The sequence below is a fragment of the Labeo rohita genome, chromosome 24, assembly GCF_022985175.1.
Source record: "Labeo rohita strain BAU-BD-2019 chromosome 24, IGBB_LRoh.1.0, whole genome shotgun sequence".
Lineage (NCBI taxonomy): Eukaryota > Metazoa > Chordata > Actinopteri > Cypriniformes > Cyprinidae > Labeo > Labeo rohita.
This window is the reverse complement of record NC_066892.1, coordinates 23532104-23556601: the sequence shown is the minus strand read 5'-3', so window position 1 is coordinate 23556601 and position 24498 is coordinate 23532104. Positions and strand designations below refer to the sequence as shown.

Here is a 24498-nt window from a genome sequence, read left to right as displayed (position 1 = left end):
TGCAATTTCAGTCCAGTCTGAATCAAACATGTCAGTGTTTTGCTTGCACAACCTCTGTAAAAATTAAACAGCAAATTGCCCAGTGTTTTTTGGCTGACCCAGCAGTCCTCTGAGAAATCTATTTTCTCAGATAGGAATGTCTGTGATTGCAGTATTGTATTTTGTTTTCCCCATTGCTTCTCATCTACTTTGACCTTCGACGAATATTGTAATTAAGCTAATTTTCTTGTTGTGCTTCCTGGTGCAACTTCATTACATATTTAGATCTTTTTGTAAATGTTAAGGGTAAAACCACAGTTTGTGGTTCCAGTACTGCTGTTAATTCATTAATTTATTCTCTTGATTACATAAATATATACCTTATGGGTCAAAAGTTTGGAATAATTAAGATTTAATGTTTTTGGAAGAAGTCTCTTATTTATCTTATTTAAATCTATTTGATAAAAATGCAGTAAAAACAGCAAAATTGTGAAACATTATTACAGTTTAAAAGTTTAGGGACCAATTCTCAATATTAACTATTAGCATGCATATTACTAGCATATTAGCTAGTAATTATTCTGCAGTTATTCATCAGTTATTCTGCATGACCTATTTTAGATCCATTAATCCTTCCTCACACATGTCATGGTTTCTGTTAGTTTGGACTCTTTCTAGTTAGTTTTGTTAGACTCTTTCTGTTAGTTTGGAAGGGTTTCATCACCCTTAGTTCAGTTCTGTGTTAGTGCAGTGGTCCGGTGTCATCAATGTTAAGGTTGTGTTTGGACTATTGCTCAGGTTTGGACAGTGGTGGACAGTAACAAAGTAGTAAAAGTACATTTTTCAAGTATCTGTACTTTACTGGAGTAGTTTTATTTTGAGTACTTTTACTTCACTACATTCCAAATACTTTTTACTTCACTACAACACATATATTCATATATTAACATATCGTTCATCCTTATACTATATCACATGCTCTCAGACGCGTCTGATTCATGAACAAGCTGATTCTTTTCAAACTGATTCAACAAATCTGTTAATCGGTTCACAAATCGAACCAAACGACTCATTCGCGAATTGGAATGATCTGATCGCAGCAGTTGTCGAGTCGACAACTCACTGATTCAAATGATCCATTTAGAGCGAGTCTCCAGTGAACTGAATTCACAAGTAAGAACCGGGAGATCTTGTGAGCATGCACACGACTGATGCTGCGAAAAGTTACTGATGTCAAATTAATTATTGTAACTGAAAATCATATTTAGGTCAAAACTCTAAAAGTGTAAAACTAAAAGGTGATCTATTTAAGCCCACTAAAATTCTTGAATGCAGACACATCAACATCAGTGTCTCTAAGTTTTAGGTCAAAAAAACGAAACATTAAAATAACACAGATCAAATAAAATAACTCATGCACGTTCATCTTCCCTGCTGCTGTAACAGCAGTTTTATTTAAATTCTACGCATTTAGCAATATGTGACGTCTGTTTTTATATTGTTTATCAACGGTATAAATGTTTATATTGTTTGGATCAACTAGCCGAGTAGACAGATATGAATGTTTATTAATAACCATACTAAAAATAAGCAAATGTTGTTAATGATGCTAACTGTCTAGCTAACAAGCTTGCTTGAGGTCTTTTTTAGATATAAAGTCCAATTTTTTTTATTCAACCACTTGAGGGAAAAAAGAAAGGATGTGATGTTCAGAACATGGTATCTACAATAATTATGAAAAGTGAGAAGAGATGCCCTCTGGGGACTTTTGGCCAGAGGGGTTTTTACACCACAGACAAAGTTTGAGAAGAAAAAAAAAAATCATAAAAATATAATTATATTTTCCTTAAAATGTTCTTCTTAACTTCAGGCCTTATTCTTATATCACATATAATTGTGACGTTCTGCAAAACGACAAGTTTAAAAAAAAAAAAATCTTACTGGTGAAAATTAGATAGTCGTTATCAACAACAAAAATATATTTTGACTCCATATAGTGGTTATTTGGGGACAATCTCAGGTATTGTTAGGATTACAAAAAATATATGCTAATATAAAATTAAAGTAGCCTATATAAAAATGCAAAATAAATCTATCTATCAGTACTTTTTTACTTAAGTACATAAAAAATCTAGTACTTTTGTACTTTCACTTGAGTAAAATTGAAAAAGGAGTACTTTTACTTTTACTGGAGTAATAGTTTATTATACTTATCTGTTCTTTTACTTCGTCCACTACTGGTGTTGGATAGTCGGAATTTACCATGTGGATCATTAAAGACTGTTACTCGTCATGCGTGTGTGTTTCTACCACACAACTGTGACAATACCTCAACTTAACTTAGTAACTAAGTAGAAAATTAGAAGTTTATTGAGGCAAAAGTTGTAGTTAATAGTTAGTTAATAGTGAGAATTGGTCTCCAAACCAAAGTGTGATCATACTCTGTGATGGCAAAGGTGAATTTTCAGCATCATTACTCTAGTGTTCAGTGTCACATGATCCTTCAGAAATCATTGTAATATACTGATTTGATTAGAATGTCTTAAACTAATCAAAAGTGACCATAAAAAGATTTATAATGTTATTTATTTAAGATTTCAATTTGGTGTTCTTTATAGTTTCTATTCGTCAAACAATTCTGAAAATAAATGTATCACAAAAAATGTATTCATAATATTTACTAATAACAATTATTAATAACTGAGCATCAATATTAGAATGATTTCTGAGGGATCATGTGACACAAAAGACAGACAATAAATAAATAAAGCAACATTTAAAACAGTTGTTTTAAATAATAATCCCTTTAATTATTTTGTTTATTTCAGTGGGGGTTGCAACTGCTAATACACTACAAAGAAAGTGTAACTGAAATTTGAGAGGCAGGTCCAGTACTTATAACCCTAATAAAAGTGTTTTATTTAGGGTTAACGAATTAATCTGACATCCATTAACAATAAGTGATAACATGCAGACTTTTTAATGCCTTCTAAAAAGAGATTTACGATTTACACTTCATTAAATATTTCAAAAAGAGAAGATGGCTGGAGTGGCCAGAAAATCTGCCCTTTAAACCAGTTGGTCAATACTACTAAATATATTTCACTGCCATCAGCTTGCAAACCCACCACTGGCTGTTGAAATGGATCTATGTCCTATAAAATTTTAAATATTATGAATCCATTTTTTCTTCCTGTTTGTGAAAATATATACCGTTGCAAGCTGACCCCTCTCAAATCAAGGTAAATACAGAGTTCTTGTAGTCCAATTTCATCATGAATATCTTGATGCCATTTTTATGTGGTGTTTTACTTGGAGCTCATGTACTGCACTGAATGTGAGGTGTGTCGATAACATATCAGAAAGACTATTGACAGTGGACTGGCTCAGGAGAAGCACTGATTTGTAATCTCTCTTAAACACACCACAGCCACTTCACAGCGCACTGGATGACATACACTGATTTATTCAGGCATGGCTGAGGAACAGTAAACAAAGAAAACATAAGGGAATGAAGTTTAAAGGGGTCATCGGATGCCCATTTTCCACAAGTTGATATGATTGTTTAGGGTCTTAATGAAAAGTCTATAATTTACTTTGGTTAAAAATTCTCAATGGTTGTGTAAAACAACACGCTTTTCACCTTGTCAAAATGAGCTCTGCAAAAATCATCCCATTCTGAGGGATTGCTCCTTTAAATGCAAATGAGCTCTGCTCGCCACGCCCTTCTCTCCACTCTGTGGAGTGAGGAGCCCGTTTACTTTAGCCACATTTAGCCGCGTTTAGCTGCTAAACTTGCTAACTAGCATGTTATTAGGAAAGGCGATCACAAAGATTCACAAAAAAACCCCTTATACTCACTTCTGCTGTAAGTGAAGCTGGATCACGAATGATTCGAGGTAAGATCTGAGGTAGACGCTCATGTCAATCAACTATCGTGGGCTGACAGAGATCACAGAATGGCTCGATTTGAAAAAGGGGATATTATTTTTTACAGATTAATTAAAAACCATGGCATGGGTTTTTATCATTATAGGGTAGATTAATTAATTAATTAATATTCAAACAACATGAAAAAGTGAACTGCATGATGACCCCTTTAAGGCATTTTAAGAATTTTTAAACATACTTTAAAACCAAATATCAGCAGCTGATTACTGGTTTTCATGCAGAACTAATGAAAAAGATTGACTGACCGATTGACCCTTGTGAAAAAAGTGTGTTTAACTTTATTGAATGTGTACTTGTAATGTAGTTTGAAATTAGTATAGTAAATTTATATAAATATTTTTTTTATTTTTTATTTAATATTTATTTTTTAAGTGCACTCCAGTCTGCCAGCAGAGCAGGGGATCCAGAACAAAAACGAAACTGTCATGAATGTTTTCCCATGCGTCTGATTACTTACAGGCGAGTAGCCAGAAGCTACAACAATCTATCACGCCACATTAATGAGCGCCAAAAAGGTATTTATTGCTTGTATTTCCTAATGAAATGGACAGAATTTGAAATCTGAAGCATTGTTTTTTTTATTTTTTATATATATATCAAAAGTAACACAAAGCCTAGTCTATTGCTATTTATTGGAAGGAAGTCACACTATGTACTGTACTGTTCATTCATCAACTGAAAACAGCATAGACCAAAAGATCCAGGGGCGGATCTCCCGGGGTGGCAACTGCCACCCTAAGGAAAAGCTGTGCCACCCCACCTGCCACCCAAGAATTATGACAGAATAAAATATAAATGTAAGCAGTGTTTCATCTGCTACTTTTCAGCCTTAGCGATGACAGCGTAATGCAAAATAATGGGAAAAAACAGGCCTTTCAATGAACTGTGCACGATGGTTGCATGCGCACGCAGTGCGCCCAGTGTATTTTACTTTATTAACAAATGACTCTTATGAACCGGTTCTTTCTGAGTCAAAAACACAAAGTGAGGTCCAGTTCACTAACAAATTGTTTTACATTTGTTTGTGAATCAGATAAATACTGCTTCTCGGCTAACTCTGAAGTCCTCTGAGAAATCTAATCCTGTCCGGATATGTCTGAGATTCATCACATAATTGTTTAGTGTTCTAATTCTCTGACCGCTCGCTCCACTTTCATCATGGATATACTGTAGGCCTTTTTGCCGTATCTGACGAAACAATAACATAAAATCAATAAGAAGATGCCTATCATGGTAACTGATAGCCGAGTTAGGTAAGAATCTGGTCGTATTGCAGTTTTCTTGATTGTTAACAAAACTGAACTGATGTTAGTTGTCTCACTTTCCCAAACTGTTCATTCAGTACTCAAAACAAAGACACATATCTCAAAAAGTTTAACAATGAATAAGTTAAACATTAGGTAACAAAACTGATGACACACCAATCAGAATCTCTGCATCCAATAACGGAGAGATTAGAGAAATTAACAAATCGTCTACATGGGTTTTGTACAGTATAATTACACAGTACAGTACCAGTACATTAGATGATGGAAATTTCACTATTCTTTTATATTGTTTATTGGCTTGATGCCACGATGGATATTAAAATGTTGTTGTTTATTTTTTTATTTCAAACAGTAAGGATAATTACTTGATGGTAATGCAATATTTGTGAACACAAAACTGTGTATGTCAGACTATAAATCCCCAAAAACTATGCATGGGGGCTTGCTTTGGTGTTGCCACCCCTCATAGACCCCATGCCACCCCTTTGTCACCCTAAAAATTATTTTCTAGATCCGCCCCTGAAAAGATCGATTGGGATTTAAGAATCGATATTGGTTCATTAAAAAGAGAATCTATTAAAATCAAGAAATATTTTTTTGTTGTTGTTTGTTTACCCAGCCCTAGCGTATTTTGTTGTTTTTAAAAACTGCACTGTCGTCCTATAGGTTCATGATTAAAAATTAAAACGTGAACAAAAATAAAAGCAATTAAATGTTTTTAGAATTAAAAATGACGATGTTAAAGTCTAGCACAACCTCATATACATAAATTTAAATGCAGTTAAGTGTCCAAAAACATTGCATTCAGTTCACACTGATATACTATATATTATTTTAAAGCATATAATTTTCGTAATAAGTACTCTTTTTAAAAGCATGCTAATGTATACTTTCACAAGGGGAACAGCATAATTTGACAACAACCTCTCAAAAGAAGCTTGTTTCGATAAGCATTTAAGACTTTATCTACTGTATTCTGTTTCTTTTGTAATGTAATTTATACCAATAAATTACATAATTTTGACATTTTAATGATTTAAGGAGAGATGAAAAACATGATCTATTTAATAGCATTTCAATTATACCAATGGCAGTTCTGCAGCTGGCACAGGACAAAGTTGCATGGCTTAACTTTAATGGCTGTCAATAAAAAAGATGCTTTTTCAGGGCCAGATGGTGTAGTTACAGCATACGGAGAAGGTCAAGCTACACAACCACAGTTCATACGGCTGAAAATGTATGAACATAATGACAGCTAGTAATACACAATGGGTTTTAATGCTGTTTATAAAAATGGAGCTGTATGTTAGTGTAAAAGTCTCAAGGTAACTTTAAAAATAATAACAGGGACGCGGTGTGAATATTATAAAAGCGAGCAATCTCCATAAACATCTGTGATTGAAATACATTTCTATTTCCCCCATGAAATTTTTCTCTGTCAAATGGAGAGGAATGGCTTTCAGATACTAACTATAAAAACCAGAACAAACAGCTGAAAAAATCTTGAAATATTCTTCTGCCAAGCCAATAAAATAGTGAAGCCCATGAATATATGATGATCTGAATTATTCTGAATTGATTTCACTTCAAGGTTATGAACTGACAGCTCATCTGTACAAGAGAAAAGTGGATATTCTTGTATCTAAGGTGAGAGTTTTTTGCTGCGTACCATAATATGCATGTCGAGATGCGAATACGACATTTGCCATTAAAACATTTAGGACACACGACACAGGATGTGTTCTAAAGGATAGGATGTCCTAATTATTTATTATCAAACACACTCATAAAGTCTAAAGATCGAACTCTGGTGAACTCTCCTACATGTGAAATCATAAATTCAGTCAGAGTCTTCGGTGTGTTTGTGCCATAAACCACTGAGATTTTTTTCCAGAAAGAGAGGGAGAGAGGATGAGGAGGTAGAGTCATGTGATTCACTTCTGCGATTGAATTTTTTGCATCTTTTCAGTGATCTAAAGTGGTTAAAGTGGCTGCAGACTGGCGTTGTCACAATAGCAAAATTCAATAGTTGATACTAATATTAGAGCAATTTCACGGTACTCAGCACCAATTTCAAGACCACAATGATATTCTAAGCACCTGAAATTGGGCCATAAACTGTGAAAACTGTGAAACTTGCTTTCATTTGGTCAGGAAATTTCCTAAAGAGTGTCATTATTCATAATCTTTACTTATTTAGCAAACTGTAGAATTAGGAGATTCAATTATGTGAATTAGTTCCAATGTATAAAATGGAAACTTTGATTCAACGATTAATTTGTGGCTCATTAAAAATGTCTGTGTGATTTTTCACAATTTGTGATAAAATGTTTTAGTATAAAATACTGTTCAAACGTTTGGGGTCAGTAAGATTTTTATTAAATAATCTATTCATCAAGAATGCATCAAATTGATTAAAAGTCACTGTATTAAAAACTGTATTAAAATACTGAAAATAACAGTTATTTGAAATTCTAATATTTCACAATTGCTGTTTTTTTTCTGTTATATATATATATATATATATATATAAAACAGCCTATATGAACATAACGTTTAAAAAAAAAAAAAAAACATTAAAAATTATTACTGGTCACAAAGTTTTGAGTGGTAGTTTATATGATGGGAATTATTGCTGTGCATTATTGTGTGTTTTTCTAATGATGCATACAAATGAACATGACTAGATATTGTTTTTACTTGATTTTTGTGAGAAACCTGGTGGAAAACATTCACTGATAATTTGTAACTAAACGCTTTACAGTGCTTTAGTTCTTCAAAAATTATGCATATTTATCCTCCTGGCAGTAACTGTTTGATTGAAATGATGGTTTTGCTAATTACTCTAAATTTTAGCTATGTTACTCAGCCTTTAAAAGCAACTAACAAAAAAAAATTGTAATTAAAACAATGACACGAAGCCTTCAAGTATTTCTCCATGAAGTAAATAAGTAATTATTCAAATAAACAGTCAAACATGAAATACACACAGAGCAGTGAGTGATTTTTGTCTTTTTGGTCAATATTGTTGTTTGATTAATATCCTCACTATAACAGCAGGTCTATCAGGCTGCATTTATACAGTGCACCAATCTGATATTTTGACACAAATCTGATTTGTTTTCATACCGCAAGACAAACTGAGTGTGTTTACACCAATCCCTTGCCAAGAAAATAAATTAACAAAGAAATGCATCTGACAGTTGACAGAACACACATGCAAATACACGTGAATGTTCACCTGCAGCTGCCTGTCAGTCACGCATCAAATTGAGTCGCACTTGTACTACTGATACTTCAGGATTTTTTTTACTTACTTGGTACCAAAGTACGAGTACTTTTGGCATCCCTATTGCTCAATGGTGTAGTCAGGGCCATACGCATGTATACCCCGTATGCTTTTTGCCCAGGGCTGTTTGTGTATTACAACTTCTAAGGATCAATATTTGCGTATACCCTAGGTGTACTGACTTGTTTTGTTACTTTGTAAGTCCGTAATATACTGTCATGTTAGCTTTCCCTTTTAACTGTCTCATGTGAAAATCGTGATTCTTTGCTGTAATTGGTGCATTATCACGTCTATCTTGCTACACCTTCTTGCCAATCGTCAACTAAGTGTGTGTGTCCGTTGTAGTCAGACAAAAATTTCATTCAGTGCTGCTGGGTGTTTTACATTCAGTGTTTTTAGTTGTATTGAGGGCAGTTCTATTAATTCAGTGAACAAGTATTTTCTTAAAGGGGTCATTAACTGCCTTTGTTTTTTATTTTGTATTGTTTTTCGAAGTACACTTATAATGTTATCAAAAGAAAAACATCATAATTTAGAATAGGCTATTTTCTGTCCTCCTTTTAACCCCCTTCAGCAGAATGCTCTGTTTGAATAGGCATGGCGTATTGTACACTCAAAAGCAAACAGCCACTGCTATGACTGGCTAACAGCGTACATTCATTCCTCATAGATGGACGCTGCTGTGATTTAGGTTTAAAATGCATAATTAACTCAGTACATATTAAACAATCTGTCAGAAGAGGGTGCAGTCAAATCACTACGACTTGCCTAAAATAAAATCTATCTATCTATCTATCTATAACAGTTCAAGCATAAAACAATGTTAGTTTAAAAGTTAAACCTACATAAATGTGTGCTATTAGGCGCATATCCAATCATTTGTGCGGAGAGTGTAAGCTAAAAGCCGCTTTGCAAGACATGGAGGGGCCAGCACGATTACTTGCATTTTTTTCAGTGGAAACAATGTAAAATATTCCGTCATTTTTACTGATAAAAGTAAAAATAATGCATCATTCGGAAGTGTAAAAGGTCTACTTGTATTTGTGTGCACTCACAATATCAACAAAAACGGTGCTTCTATAAATCAAAGAAAACAAACATGACACGCATTTTGTCGTCTCAACAGGAGCGCTTCACAAAAATGAACCGTAACTCAGCGAATACATAAGACATGATACATATATCTATAGACAGCTTTAAATTATAACGTAGCAAAATAAAGCAAATCAAAAACTGTTCCACCTGTGCCGAAGGCACGTTCGCTGCTACTACTGCTGACAGAGACACTAAACGCCTTCCGAGCCGGTCTCGAAAGTGAAAGCAAAAGTGAAGTCTCATGTTGTTTCCATCAATGCGTAATTTTTTTTTTCAACCCGCGTCTAAACTATGATGTGAAAATTGGCCCGAAGCCCGGCCCTAGGGGCGTAAAAAACTAGAGGCCCGTTGGGCTCGGTCTAAAATGCAGGGCTCTACCGAAACATATCAACCAGTAGCCTAGCCTAATTTCATTGCCAGTAACAGATGGTAAAGTTCAGGAATTAATTGATTTATGACAGAATAGTCCCATTACTGATAGTTAATTTTTTCCTCACGTGTTTCACCTTTAGTAACAACGAATCAAAACGGATACATTTCAGGTGACACGGGAAAAAGACACAGAAAATCAGAAAAGCAGTGTGCACATTTCTGGTTAAAATAAAAGGCCATCAACTGACACTTAAAACAGGAAGCATCGCCAGATTCAAACCAGCAGCAAGAGGCAAAAGCTTGTCCACAGTTTAGTAAATGTTGGCAACCTCTTTAAGTTATTCTTGACTGCGCTGTATTGACTGATTTGGTGTGTGGCAATACGGTAGGGCATTATTTTGATGCTTATCTGAAAAAGATTTTTTCTTTTGCTTTTTCCCCCCCAATTTTTTTCTTTTGGAAGTTCAAACTCGGGGCACCATAGCAGTACATTATATGGAAAAATGCTGAAATATTTTCCTCAAAAAACATGAACATGAACATCTTGGATGACAAGGGGGTAAGTACATTATCTGTAAATTGTTGCTCTGAAAGTGGACTTCTCCTTTAACACTCAAAATTGGACTTCATACTGTAACTTGCAATTCTGAGAAAAAAGTAAGACTCGTAAGTTTGTATCTTGCAGTCCTGACTTTATGACTTCCATTGAGTTTATATCGCAATTTTAGTCAGAATAAGTCAGAATTAGTTAAAAAGTCAGAATTGTGAGTTTCCATTTCTCTATGCTGACATTGTAACGCACAAATTGCAAGAAACCTTCCCTCAAATTTCCATTGACTTTACATGTTCTGATGTCTACATATTCTTGTTCAAGAAATGATAGTGGACATTAGTGGACATTTGAATTAAGTGGTGTTAAGTCAATAATAAACAAGGATTAGACTGCACTGCAAGGTGTAAAAATAATCGTCAAGCCATTGGCGACCTCTGCAGGCATTTGATATAATACTTAATGTACATTTGTACATTTGCGCCTCAGCGCCTTCGTTACAACATTTTATTATTATATCTATTATATTTATATTATTATATTATATATTTAGTTATTATTATACTGTTTTATTACATTATGTATTTTAACTGTTTTGTTTCAGTAACACTGTAAAGGAAACTGTTTCAAAGGATAGGGGGAGTGCTAGTCCACTACGGAACTCCAGCAAGAAGTGAGACAGGATACAGATGATTGTTTAATGGCTTCTGTATTTAGGATATTTATGGACATTATCCAGCATTATACAGTTGGCAGAGGTGGCAAATGTGGTTTAGGCTGAAAATAAAACAAGTAAAATATATCAGAATCCGTAACATAAACATTCACCTCAGTAGCATCCATAGGCATCGATCAGAAACATGACGTGCCTATATTGGCGCTTAACATACGCACGTGAATTACACACGCATCACCTCTCAACATTCTCTCTGAACTGAGCTAGAATATAGACTGATAGCCAACAATCAGACATGCAGTGGTAACATTGTGACAACATGACGTGAAAGAGAGGTAAATTGACTTACATTCATACACGCACATTTCCCACTCGTTGAATATAGCGGCAGAGAACAAACCGAAAAAGTAAAAACCGCAACCACTACAGCGGAACTGCCGTCAGCGCGTCACAACTGAGTCACACGCACATTAATAAACTACCCCCACAACCAATAAGGAATTTAGTACAAACACCGTATGAGATTACTTGCTTTTGATATTTTATTTGAACTAATTATTACTGCCTCATTGCTATTATATATGCATTTTAAATAATTTTAAGGTCTATTTTTATTAACACAAAAAATAAAAAAAATAAAAACAAATTACTCGATTTATCAGCAGATTAATCGACCGATTACTCGATTACCAAAATAACCGTTAATGACAGCCCTATAGTATAGTCCTTAAAAAAAGTGTTACCTGGTTTTCTTATTACCACTTGTGTTTTTTTTTCTTCCCGTAAGAATGGGTGCGGTATATCTTACCATATTATTTTAATGTATTATCATTATGAACATACTGGTTTGTAATGCAAACAGTTTTACCATTTACTGCACGTTGTTTTTCTTCTCATCATTTCCCTATAGCGGATAATGAACTGGAAGTCTCATCTATACGCTTACTTCCGTGTTGAGGAAACAGGTGGATAAAGGGACAAAACTGATTTCTGTGCTTTGGTAGGTTGGTATGTTAACATCATACTGTAAAGTTAATAAAATAAACGGTACATTTAGTTCAATACGTAAACCTAAAATGTGCCTACTGTATTTTTTTCACTCCTGCCAGTTTTTATTGTCAATTTTTTGTTAACATTGTAGGAAATGTTATCTTTACCAGCTGTTGGCCTCGCGGTCCCCATCCCGCATACTGCAGATGAGCGTTTCGCACTTCTGGAGGGTTCAGGATCCACGTTTCCCTGTACAAGAGAAGCAAAGCCATTACTAATCAACTAGTTGGATATTGGATGACAAGTAGACTAGTTGACCACCCTGACCCAGGCAGACAGACAGGCAATCGGTCAAACATTCATGTCTTCAGAGGGCTAACAGCGCACACTTCCTCTGTGTGGTGCAGTGGAGCGTGTGCCAACAGATATTGATTCCATCATGGTGTACTACACAGCCCAACACAACAGCACGGCGAATAAGGCACCATGAGGGAATTCCTGCGGCAGGAAATCTAACCGTGATAGTATATCCCAGTGCGCTGTTAAATCCGGCCGGGGCAGCGGCCCAGCGCTGTGTCAGCATCTGTTCCGTCTGACAGAGCTCATAAATATAGATGCTTTATTCTGCTGCCGTTTACAAAGGCGCTGTGCGCTGCAGGCCCAAAAATTACAGGTGACACGAGCTGTACGTCTCTGTGCTAATCATGGGACAGACAGGCTGGGAATTCGTTGGTAGGACCACAGGACAGCAGCATGGGAAGATTCATTTCCTGAATGGCATGTGACGTGATGTGAGCAGCAAAATGCTGCATCGATGTTTCCCTCCATTGTATAATGACAAATGGACTTTGTAAACTAATGCGACTGTTATGTGAGCTCAGCGACTTACGGAGTTTCCAGACTGCAAATGATGTAGTCCGCAGTGAAGGAGTGCTCGTAAACCTGAGAGTTTGAACAACACAAAGACAAACAGAGACAGAGAGAGAAATTAAATTGTGGAAAAACAGCAGTTACTGCCACTACAAGCACCAAAAAAGCTCTATTAGCAATAACGTTTGAAAGGCTATGCATCACAGTGATTTTAGCACAGTTAAAGGCTGATTTAAGCCACAGTGTGAAGAGGAAAGATTTTAACCATGGTAAAATCACAATAACACACCACCTTAAACGGCTTTTTGCATTTCTAAGACAAAAGCAAAATCTAAACACAAACGTTTAATAAACAATACAATTAGTAGAATTACAGTGCAAAAAAAATCTAATTTTACATGTTTTGTGTTTTCCTGAGTGAAACTCATTGGCACAAATCAAAATACATTTTAAATTAGAAATTCAAAAAAAAAAAAAAAAAAATGTTATAGAGAAGTCATTAAGTCTGAACTACATTTACTTCTAAAATGCAGATCTAATAACCCATTTACAAATACTGCAAAAATGCATTTTAGACATAACGATTTTAAAACGTCTTCTCTATTACTTTTTTTTTTTTTTTTTTGGTAATTTCTTATTTTAAATTACAACTGGTACAAAATTCCAACATTAATATTTATGCAATCAGCAGATGCTTTTATCCAAAGTAACTTACAAACAATATTTGTAATATACAAAGTGATTGCCAACAATATTTGTAATATACAATGTGCCATTGTATATTAGAAATATTACAAATAGATTAAGAAGCTAGAGGATAATTGCAGAGAAAAAGTTATAAGTGTCCTAAAGAAGAAAAAATATATATTTTTATTATTATTTCTGTATTTTAAATATTAAATATACTAAAATATTTAAACAAAACTACGTTCAAATAGTTTGCGTTTAGTTTTTTATTATGGTTACTAATTTGTAGTATTTTGTAACAAATTATTATTATTATTATTATTATTATTATTATTAAATTGCATTAAGTATAATAATAATTCAGGAATATCAGGAATTCAACTCAAAAAATATGTTTAAATATTTGTAGTATCTGGTAATTTACGTACCGTATTTGAAAAAAAAAAATACTTTTTACATTATGTTTACAATATGACAATTTATTTATATAATAATTAATTTTGTCTTTTTAAAATAAAAGATTTTATTACAATTATTTTTATTAAAAATATTATTATTATTATTATTATTATTATTATTTAAATATATGAAACCATATGAACATTGTTTTCAAGCTTTAAACAAGATTGTAACACAAACATCATAGTTTGCAATTAGTAAACAACTCTTCCACAAAATAATATAGTACATGCCACAGAGGTGGACAGTAGTGAAATATTTATACTTTACTCAAGTAAATTTAAAAAGTATCTGTACTTTTTAGAGTGTTTTCTTTGGAAAACCTTTACTTCACTACATTCCAAAGCATAATATTACTTTTTACTGCACTACATTTCATAAATATTATTATTATTATTATTATTTTTTTTTGTTACTTTTAATACTTAAGAACATTAATAATGTAGTACTTTCTTGTACTCAAGTAAATCTTTAAATTACTTTTACTTGAGTAAAAGTAGTACAGCCTTATGCTTTGAAGAGCACAGCATTATGCTTTGAAATGTTGTGAAGTATTTTTTAAAGAAAAACACTCTGATAAAGTACAGACACTTAAAAAAAGTAAGTTTAAAGCAGAGTAAAAATACTTCACTACTGTCTGGCTCTGGCAATATACTAATGTAGGCTGCAACTTGTTGCATTAATATAGAATTCAACTGATGTGTGGTCGTAGGTGTGCTTCAAATATGGCACGTCCAATCAGATTTCAGAGGCAGAACTAACTCATTTTATAAAATCCCAATCCATTGTTGCTGAAGAAGACAGGAGCGCTGTTGTATCACTCCGAGGACAATGTCAACAGCTGTCCATGAGCCAGAGGGCTGACCGCAGCATATGCTCTCAGCTGACATGAGCTTGACACGTGTGCTGTAGCCGAGCTGTTAATACTGTCAAAGATTAACATTCAACACCTGTACTCACCACCTCCCTCTGTCTTACAGATGCAGAGAGATGGAGAGCTCCTTTGTGAAGGGCAAGCAGCACCATGACAGAGTTTGAAAATGAGGGACGTTATGAAAGTGTGTGTGTGTGTGTGTATGTGTGTGAGCATAGGCAATGACAGCTGGGGGACGAGGTTGTCATCCATCAAGGTGATGTTGGGATGGGCACTGAATAACAAACCAGTGGCAGCGCTCACACTCTTTTCTTTGACTCACTCTTTCTTGTCATGTGTGTGTGTGTGTGTGTGTGAAGTGCTCTGGTGTCACTGTCCCAGCGCTGGTGACACCTTCTTTTCCGTCTCTTCAGCGCTGTATGACAGCTGTCCTGATCAAACTAACTCATCACCTGCTGCTCAGACCTGCGGTGTCCGACTCTAGCGTCCTTCAGAGTTTGTGCTTTTATCATTTGTTTTCATACTAAAGCTTTAGGTGGAGTCTGGATAAAGACAGGCTGGTTTGTTTGGTTAATGCGGAAGATTAGGTGTGCAGCAAGGAACTGACTCTGTGTAAACTTGAAAATTGTGGTTTGGAGAAGGGTTACTGTAAAGACAAGACAAGACAAGACAAGACAAGACAAGACAAGACAAGACAAGAAAAGAAAAGAAAAGAAAAGAAAAGAAAAGAAAAGAAAAGAAAAGAAAAGAAAAGAAAAGAAAAGAAAAGAAAAAAAAGAAAAGAAAAGAAAGCAAATTAACAAAAAAAAAACAACAAACAAACAAAAATGGGGAAATATTTAATATAGTAAAATATAAATAAAATATAATGCAACACAATTAATATTAAATAGTAATATTAATAATTAATTAATATTACCATTAATTATACTATTAACAAAATGTAATATTAATTATTTTGAATACTTCATTTTATTAAAAAATAATAATAATAATAAAATGTGCACTTGTGATGCCAAACTATAAAAGACCATATTTATGAAAGAGAAGTGCTACAGATAAATAAATAATTATATATATATATTTTTTTTTTTTATTTTTTATATATTCAGTTTATCATTATTTTTAATTATTTTGCTATCTATTTTTTTTATTTAATTTTTACTCATTTAAAGAGAGAGTATTAATAAAATAATTGATTTAATTTAATAAAAAATTGATTTAATTATGCATTGTTAATTTTATTACATTGCAATTAATAAAATTAATTGAATGAAAGTTCTAATACAATTGTAAATGGGAAAATATTTATATAATAAAATCAATAATATAACATAAAAATATAAAATATAATATAATATAAAATATATAAATATAATAAAAAATTATACACACATACACACATATATGTACACACACACACACACACACATATATATATATATATATATATATATATATATGTGTGTGTGTGTGTATATATATATATATATATATATACTCAAATTTTAAAATTTATTTTATCATTACTTTAATTTAATTTAATTATTTTGTACAATTTATAGAGTTTTATTAAAATAATTACTAAATAATTAAAATAAATCAATTAATATAATTTTAAAATATAAAATTAAAATTATTTAATTATTTTATTTTATTAATTAATGTTATGAACAGTAGTAATATTAATTTAATTATTAATTGTGAATTCTATTACATTTTATTCATTATTTTACTATATTATTGATTTCCAATTTCCAATTTTACTTTCTTTAAAAAAAAGTGCACAAATGAAGCAAATTTCATAATAATAATACTTAAAAATAAACTTGAATTGAATAAAGATCATTTTCCTTTACATTTTAACTTTACACTTCAATTACAAAGTCTGGAAATCACACTTTAAAATTCCCATTATTTCAAAGGTTTTCTATTACTATGGAAACTCTGATTTTTGGTGCCGTGTCCTCTTGAATTGTTACCTAGCTAGCAACACCTGAGGCTAATTCTTACAATCATGCAGACACCCTGTGGTTCAGAGCCATACTGTATAACAGAATATGAAAAGAGATGAGGGTGAGGGTGGAATAGAAGTTGAGTTCAGACCAACCAATCAAACCAAGTGTGAAAACAGCCTCTGTCCTTCTCTCCCTCGACTGGCAGGTGTTTGTGTGTGTGTGTGCGATTGCTGGGTTTCTGTCACTCCAGCGGGGTGTATTTTTGTTCTGGTGAGGCAGTGGAGTGTGACGGCCCTTTCACATCGTGCCATGATTACTTTCATCTCAACACACACATACAACACCCAAATAAACATAGGCCTCACCGGCTGCACGTTGTAGGCCAGCAGAACGAGTTTCATATCTGGGGAAACCTCATATTTGCTGGCTTTGTACATTTCCTGGAAACAACAGAGAAAGGGTAAATGAGACTTTATAGAAAGCATAGTTTCATTACCACATTCCTTAAACGTCTGTGACAGATCACAGCGCACAGACACAGAGAGAGCATGGCATTAATCAGAGCTGCCACTCTTTGATTCTCAACAAACATCACGTTCTGTGTCCTCGCCTCCGTTGTGTTGCATCCCACCAGCCCCACTTTAATGATCTGAGGCTGTTAACGAGTTACACAGAACGTTGCTCTAATGATGGATGTGTTCAGCTCTATTAATAACAATGGAACTGTCGGTCCAATGATGTGCGGTATGACTGTGGAGTAATTTATACATGCTGATGCATGACTCTGCTTGCATGTGAGACACTCACAATGCATTTATCTTTTATAATGTGACATATTCATGAGGAAGTAACACAGGGTGGGAGTTGATGCTATCCATCACCTTTGGTTGGACTATTTTTACTGAGATTAGGGATGCACCGCAATGAAAATTCTGGGCCGAAACCAAAACCTCTGTACGCACTTGTCCAAAAACCCAAACCAAAATCGAAAATGCTTTGTAAGAATTATTTACTATACTATACTATACTATACTATACTAATTTTTTTTTTCCGGCTGTTTTTCTCTTTCGTCCGAAAACCAAAAATGCCATTAAATGCCAAAAATTCGGTGCATCCCTAACCAAGACCATTGTAGAGTATGTGCTAATGGCAAATTGAATGAATGCTTAAATGGGTCATCGGATGCAAAATTCACTTTTACATGTTGTTTAAACATAAATCTGTGTTGGCAGTGTGTGTACACAACCACTCTATAATGATAAAAATCCACCCAGTGTTTTTTTTTTTTTTAAATCCCCAATAATAATAATCACTTTCTCAAATCAGGCTGTTCTGAGATTCCTGGCAGAATGACGTAGTTCTGCACAGGCCCCTCCCACAACTATTGATTGACATAGTCATTTTAGCACAGACCTGAGTGAGCTGTGAACAGTCACCACCATTGTTTTGATGACGGAGCAGGGGTAGACAAGAACTAAGTGACTGAGGTGTCTGCTGACATCTGAGCCGCTGAAGATGCAAAAGATTACTTTTGTTTTTAAAGAGAGTGTGCCCCCGATCTACCTAAATGCATCAATGTTTGTGCAAGAAGTGAGTATAAGGTTTTCTTTTTAATGCATCTTTGCAAATCGCCTTTCCTAAAAATGTGCTAGTTAGCAAGTTTTGTTGCTAAATGCAGCTAATGTTTACACTCTCTCAGAGAACAGCTCGCCACCCCATGGAAGAGAGGGAGGGTGGAGGGGATTTAAAGGGACATGCCCCAAAACGGGTTGTTGTGAACAGAGCTGTTTCTGACAAGGTAAAAAGGGTGTTGTTTTACACTACCATTGAGACATTTTAACCAAAGTATGTGATAGAGTTTTCATTAAGACCCTAAAGAATCATATCCACTTGTGGAAAATAATTCAGTTCTGTTCAGTAATAATCTCAATGAGCAATGATCTCAATGAGGTGACCCACTCAATGTAGGAAAAAAGTACACTTTAGCATACTTTTAAAAAGAGTACTTATTACAGAAAATAATATACTTTAAAAGCACATACTTTTGTGTGAACTGAACATGTTTTCACTCACGTAGTTACATGTTGATTGTACGATTAAATTAAAATGTACTTTACTTTACATTTATATTAAATGCAGTTGGCTGAAACTTAAAGTGTTTTTTTTTTAAGTTTAACTTTAACTTAAAGGACAAGTCCACTTTCAGAACAACAATTTACAGTTAATGTACTCACTTCCTTGTCATCCAATATGTTCATGTCTTTCTTTGTTCAGTTGTAAAGAAATTATGTTTTTTGAGGAAAACATTTCAGGATTTTTCTCCATATAATGGACTGCTATGGTGCCCCGAGTTTGAACTTCCAAAATGCAGTTTAAATGCGACTTCAAACAATCCCAAATGTGGTTGTAAACGATCCCAGCTGAGGAAGAACGGTCTTATCTAGCGAAACGATCAGTTATTTTCATAAAAATAATACAATTTATATACTTTTTAATGTCTAACGCTCGTCTCGTCTTACTCTCCCTAAATTCTATGTATTCTAGCTCAAGACAGTTAGGGTATGTCAAAAAACTCAGACCGTATTTTCTCCCTCAAATTCAAAATCGTCCTATATCGCTGTTTTACCTTTTTTTGAAGTTGAGGGAGAAAATACGATTGGAGTTTTTCAACATACTGGTTTACAACCACATTTGGGATAGTTTGAAGCCGCATTTAAACTGCATTTTGGAATTTCAACATCTTGAATGACAAGGGGGTGAGTACATTATCTGTAAATTGTTGTTCTGGAAGTGAACTTGTCCTTTAAAGGGTCAGTTCATCCAAAAATTTTAATTCTGTCATTAATTACTCACCCTCACGTTGTTCCAAACCCGTAAGATCTTTGTTCGTCTTCGGAACACAAATTAAGATATTTTAGATGGAATTCGAAAGCTCTCTGACCCTCCATAGATAGCAAAGGGTACTACCACGTTCAAGGCCCAGAATGGTACCAAGAACATCGACAAAATAGTCCATGTGGCATCAGTGGTTCAATCATAATTTTATGAAGCTACAAGAATACTTTTTGTGCACAAAGAAAACAAAAATAACCACTTTATTCAACACTTCTTCTCCTCTACGCCACCCTAGCGCCATTTTGGAGAGTATGACGGCGCATGTGCGCACTTTCTTCTAAACGTCAGCAGCATGCGTCATTTACATGCAAGGAAAGTGCGTGCATGGGTTGTGAAACTCTCCAAAATGGTGCTAGGCTGACGCAGAGGAGGAGAACTGTTGAATAAAGTCTTTTTTTTTTGTTTGTTCACAAAAAGTATTCTCATAGCTTCATAAAATTACAGTCAAACTACTGATGTCACATGGACTATTTTGTTGATATTCTTGGTACCTTTCTAGGCCTTAAACATGGTAGTATTCTTGCTGTCTATGGAAGGTCAGAGAGCTTTTGGATTTCATCAAAAATGTCTTAATTTGTGTTCCAAACAAATTAAGACAAACAAAGTTCTTACGGGTTTGGAACAACATAAGGGTGAGTAATTAATAACCAAATTTTTATTTTTGGGTGAACTAACCCTTTAAGTACATTGCTATATGCAATATCATTGTTACTTCCATTGTCTTTGAAATATGGTTAAAGTGCACTGCTGAATGTACTGACAAGCATTTATGCTTAACTAAATGTATTGCAATGTCATTACATTGTTTGTCATGTAATAAAAATATCTGCAGTTATGAAGTTTGCAAATTCTTGCAAAATTTGTAAACTTTAAATGTAATATTAAATAACACACTCGAGATAAAAATGTGCTTTAGATGTGTTAGTCAGCACATCAAAATAAGTGCACTTCTTTAAAGCATGACAAAAGATTATTAAATCATAATGATTAAAATGTACTTCAGAGTGAAGCCTTAATTTGACATTATTACAAAGTGCACTTTTTAAAAGTGTTATTAAGTGTGTTAAGAAACAGTCCTGAAAGTGTACTCTTAAGTACACAGCACATTACATTAATATTCTATTATATGCAAGTACATTTATACTTCTGAGATTTGAAGCACTCTGCAAGTGCACATTCAATACAATTAAGTGCACTTCTTTCCATAAGAACATCTGTTTCATGTCAGAGTACATGATTTTAAACTCTATTCATTTATTTATGTGTATAATGTCTCTAATGAGTAAAAACTACAGTACTTGCATCTTAAACAATAAATCGTAACACTTTACAATAAGGTGTCATTTGTTAACATTAATTAATGTATTAACTAACATTAACGAACAATGAACTACATTCATTACAGTATTTATTAATCTTTGTTCATTTTAGTTAATTAAAATACAGTCATTCATTGTTTGTTCGTGTTAGCTGACATTGCTTTAAAGGAGAAGTCCACTTCCAAAACAAAGATTCACATATAATGTACTCACCCCCTTGTCATCCAAGATATTCATGTCTTTCTTTCTTCCGTCGTAAAGAAATTATGTTTTTTGAGGAAAACATTTCTGCATTTTTCTCCATATAATAGACTGGTATGGTGCCCCGATTTTGAACTTCCAAAATGCATTTTAAATGCGGCTTCAAACGATCCCAAATGCAGTTTATAAACGATCCCAGCCGAGGAAGAAGGGTCTTATCTAGCGCTATTTTTATTTTAAAAAAATTAAATTTAAATACTTTTCAATCTCAAACGCTCGTCTTGCCTTTCTCTTCCTGAACTCTGTGTATCCTGTCTCAAGACAGTTAGGGTATGACGAAAAACTCTGTATTTTCTCCCTCAACTTCAAAAATCATTTTAAAATCATCTTACATCGCTACAGAAGCACCGATCCAGTCTTTGCAAAGTGATCACGCAAAGAAGATCAAACACCCTTAACAAAAAAGGTAAAACAGCAATATAGGATGATTTCGAAGTTGAGGGAGAACATGAGATGGGAGTCTGTCATGAACCGGAACAAAAACAGTTCAGGCAAAGTAAGACGAGATGAGTGTTTGACATTAAAAATGATATAAAATGTATTATTTTTATTAAAATAACCGATCATTACGCTAGATTAGACCCTTCTTTCTCGGCTGGGATCATTTACAACCACATTTGGAATCGTTTGAAGCCGCATTTAAACTGCATTTTGGAAGTTCAAAATCGGGGCACCATATCAGTCTATTTGTAAGCTAGTTAAGGATTGATCCGGAGACGTAGGATCCATTCGCAACAACTTTATTAATACAGACTGTGTCAACAGGCGGGGTTCAACAACGGCGGACAGGTGTGGTGAAGATAATCCAAATGGGGAAACGATAGTCCATGCAAAGGGTCGGGGCCGGCGGCAAACAAAGGGAATAATCCGAGACAATAGCGTAGGTCGATACAGGGCAGGCAGCAAAGGTTCACACACACGTTTAACAGTCCGGTCGGCAACGAGAAGACAGTCCGAAAGAACGCTCAGGATCGCTAGCATAACTAAGATGAAACTTCGCGAGGAAACGCCGATCGAGACGCACCTAAAATGGCCGACAAGCGGAAGTGAACCGGGAAGACCCGGAACCAGAAGTCAGCGGCTCAGGTACGGGGTTGATGGGGAATGTAGTGTTAGTATTCCGGGGAGGATTCCCGCTGGCGGCAGTCAGAGGGAGCCACAGAGACCGCGCTTGTAACAGAGCCCCCCCCCCCTGCGAGCGCCTCCTGGCCTACCTCTTCCACGGGGGGCTGGTCGATCTGGGTGGGTAGCATGAAAGTCGGCGGTGAGGGAGGGATCTAAGATGTCCTCGGCAGGCACCCAAGACCTCTCCTCGGGTCCGAAGTCCTCCCAGTCGACCAAATACTGGAGGCGGCCTCCCCGGCGCCGAGAGTCCAGGAGGGTATTGACCCGGTAGGCCTCCTCGCCGTCGATGATTAGGGGGGGCGGCTCCTGCGGGGCGGTCTCCTCTAGGTTCTCCACTCCTTCCGGATCACCAGCAGGCTTTAACAGGGGCACATGAAAGGTGGGTGAGATACGATATTCAGATGGTAAATCTAAACGAAATGAAACTGGGGTAATTTGTCTGGTTATTCTGAAAGGACCCACGTACCTGGGGCTGAGCTTTTTGCAAGGTAAGCGAAGGTGAAGGTCCCGGGTCGAAAGCCACACCCACCGGCCTGGTTCATAGGTGGGATTGGGTCGACGCTTGCGGTCGGCCTGGGTCTGTGTGCGCCTGACAGCTCTTTGAAGGTGGACATGGGCCTGGTTCCAGGTCTCCTCGCAGCGCTGAAACCAGGAGTTGACCGCTGGGAGCTCTGAGGGTTCTCCTGACCAGGGGAACAAGGGTGGCTGATATCCCAAGACGCACTGAAAGGGCGTGAGGTTGGTGGAGGGCTTACGTAATGAGTTTTGAGCGTATTCTGCCCACAGAAGAAAGCGACTCCAGTCCTCCTGGTGGTCTCGGCAGTATGAGCGTAAGAAGCGTGTCAATTCCTGATTCATCCTCTCGGCCTGGCCGTTGGACTGAGGGTGGTACCCCGAAGTGAGGCTGATGTTAACGCCGAGAAGGTTGAAGAAGCTCCTCCAAAGGCGAGAGGTGTATTGGGGACCTCGATCCGAGACAATCTCCTCTGGTAGGCCGTAATACCGGAAGACTGTGTTGCAAAGGGCCTCCGCCGTCTCCATGGCGGTGGGCAGTTTGGGTAATGGGATGAGACGGCAGCCCTTGGAGAAACGGTCTATGACTGTGAGGATGGTAGTGTGACCGCTGGAGGAGGGGAGATCAGTGACAAAGTCTACAGCAATATGTGACCATGGACGCCTGGGTATCGGCAAGGGTTGTAGGAGACCGGCTGGCAATTGACGAGGCGTCTTGGCCATATTGCATATGGAACAGTTCTTGATGAAGGTGATAGTGTCGGGGCATATGGACGGCCACCAGAACCGGTTGCTTAGTAGATTTAGGGTGGCCTCGATGCCGGGGTGACCTGAGCTGGGTGTGGAGTGGGTTAGAGATAGCACACGGGAGCGTAGGGCGAGGGGGACATATGTGAGGTGGTTTGGGCAGTTAGCGGGAGCGGGATCCTGAGTGAGGGCCTCTGATATTTCGGTCATAATATCCCATGCCACAGGTGCCACGATGACTGAGGTGGGTAGGATGGTCCCGGGGGAGTGATGTAGGGGATCGTGAATGCGGGAGAGCGCATCCGCCTTGGTATTCTGGGAACCAGGCCGGTAGGTGACCTAAAACTGGAATCGAGTAAAGAACAATGCCCACCGGGCCTGGCGGTGGTTAAGGACTCTGGCTGAGCGAAGGTATTCCAAGTTTTTGTGATCTGTGAGTACAGTAAATGGGTGTAGAGCCCCCTCGAGCCAGTGCCGCCACTCCTCCAGAGCAAGTTTTATGGCCAGCAGCTCTCGGTTGCCCACATCGTAGTTTCTCTCTGCGGGTGTGAGTTTGTGGGAGAAATAGGCGCAGGGGTAGGTCTTGGGAGGTTGGCCCTGTCGCTGCGAGAGAACAGCA

General features: G+C 36.0%; 1 protein-coding gene across 6 annotated transcripts in view; it reads right to left on the bottom strand.

Moving 5' to 3' along the window:
• Positions 1–24498, bottom strand: part of dpp6a (dipeptidyl-peptidase 6a) — a 393063-nt gene that overhangs the window by 62502 nt on the left and 306063 nt on the right. For 5 of the 6 annotated variants that reach the window (XM_051098107.1, XM_051098108.1, XM_051098109.1 and 2 more), the window contains 3 exons: positions 17384–17458; positions 13060–13112; positions 12338–12419 (listed from right to left, as the gene is read on the bottom strand). In XM_051098107.1, the coding sequence (XP_050954064.1) occupies positions 12338–12419; positions 13060–13112; positions 17384–17458 (210 nt within the window). Of the gene's footprint in view, positions 1–12337; positions 12420–13059; positions 13113–17383; positions 17459–22708; positions 22786–24498 lie in introns of those variants that run through there. The other variant, XM_051098110.1, reaches the window with a different exon arrangement.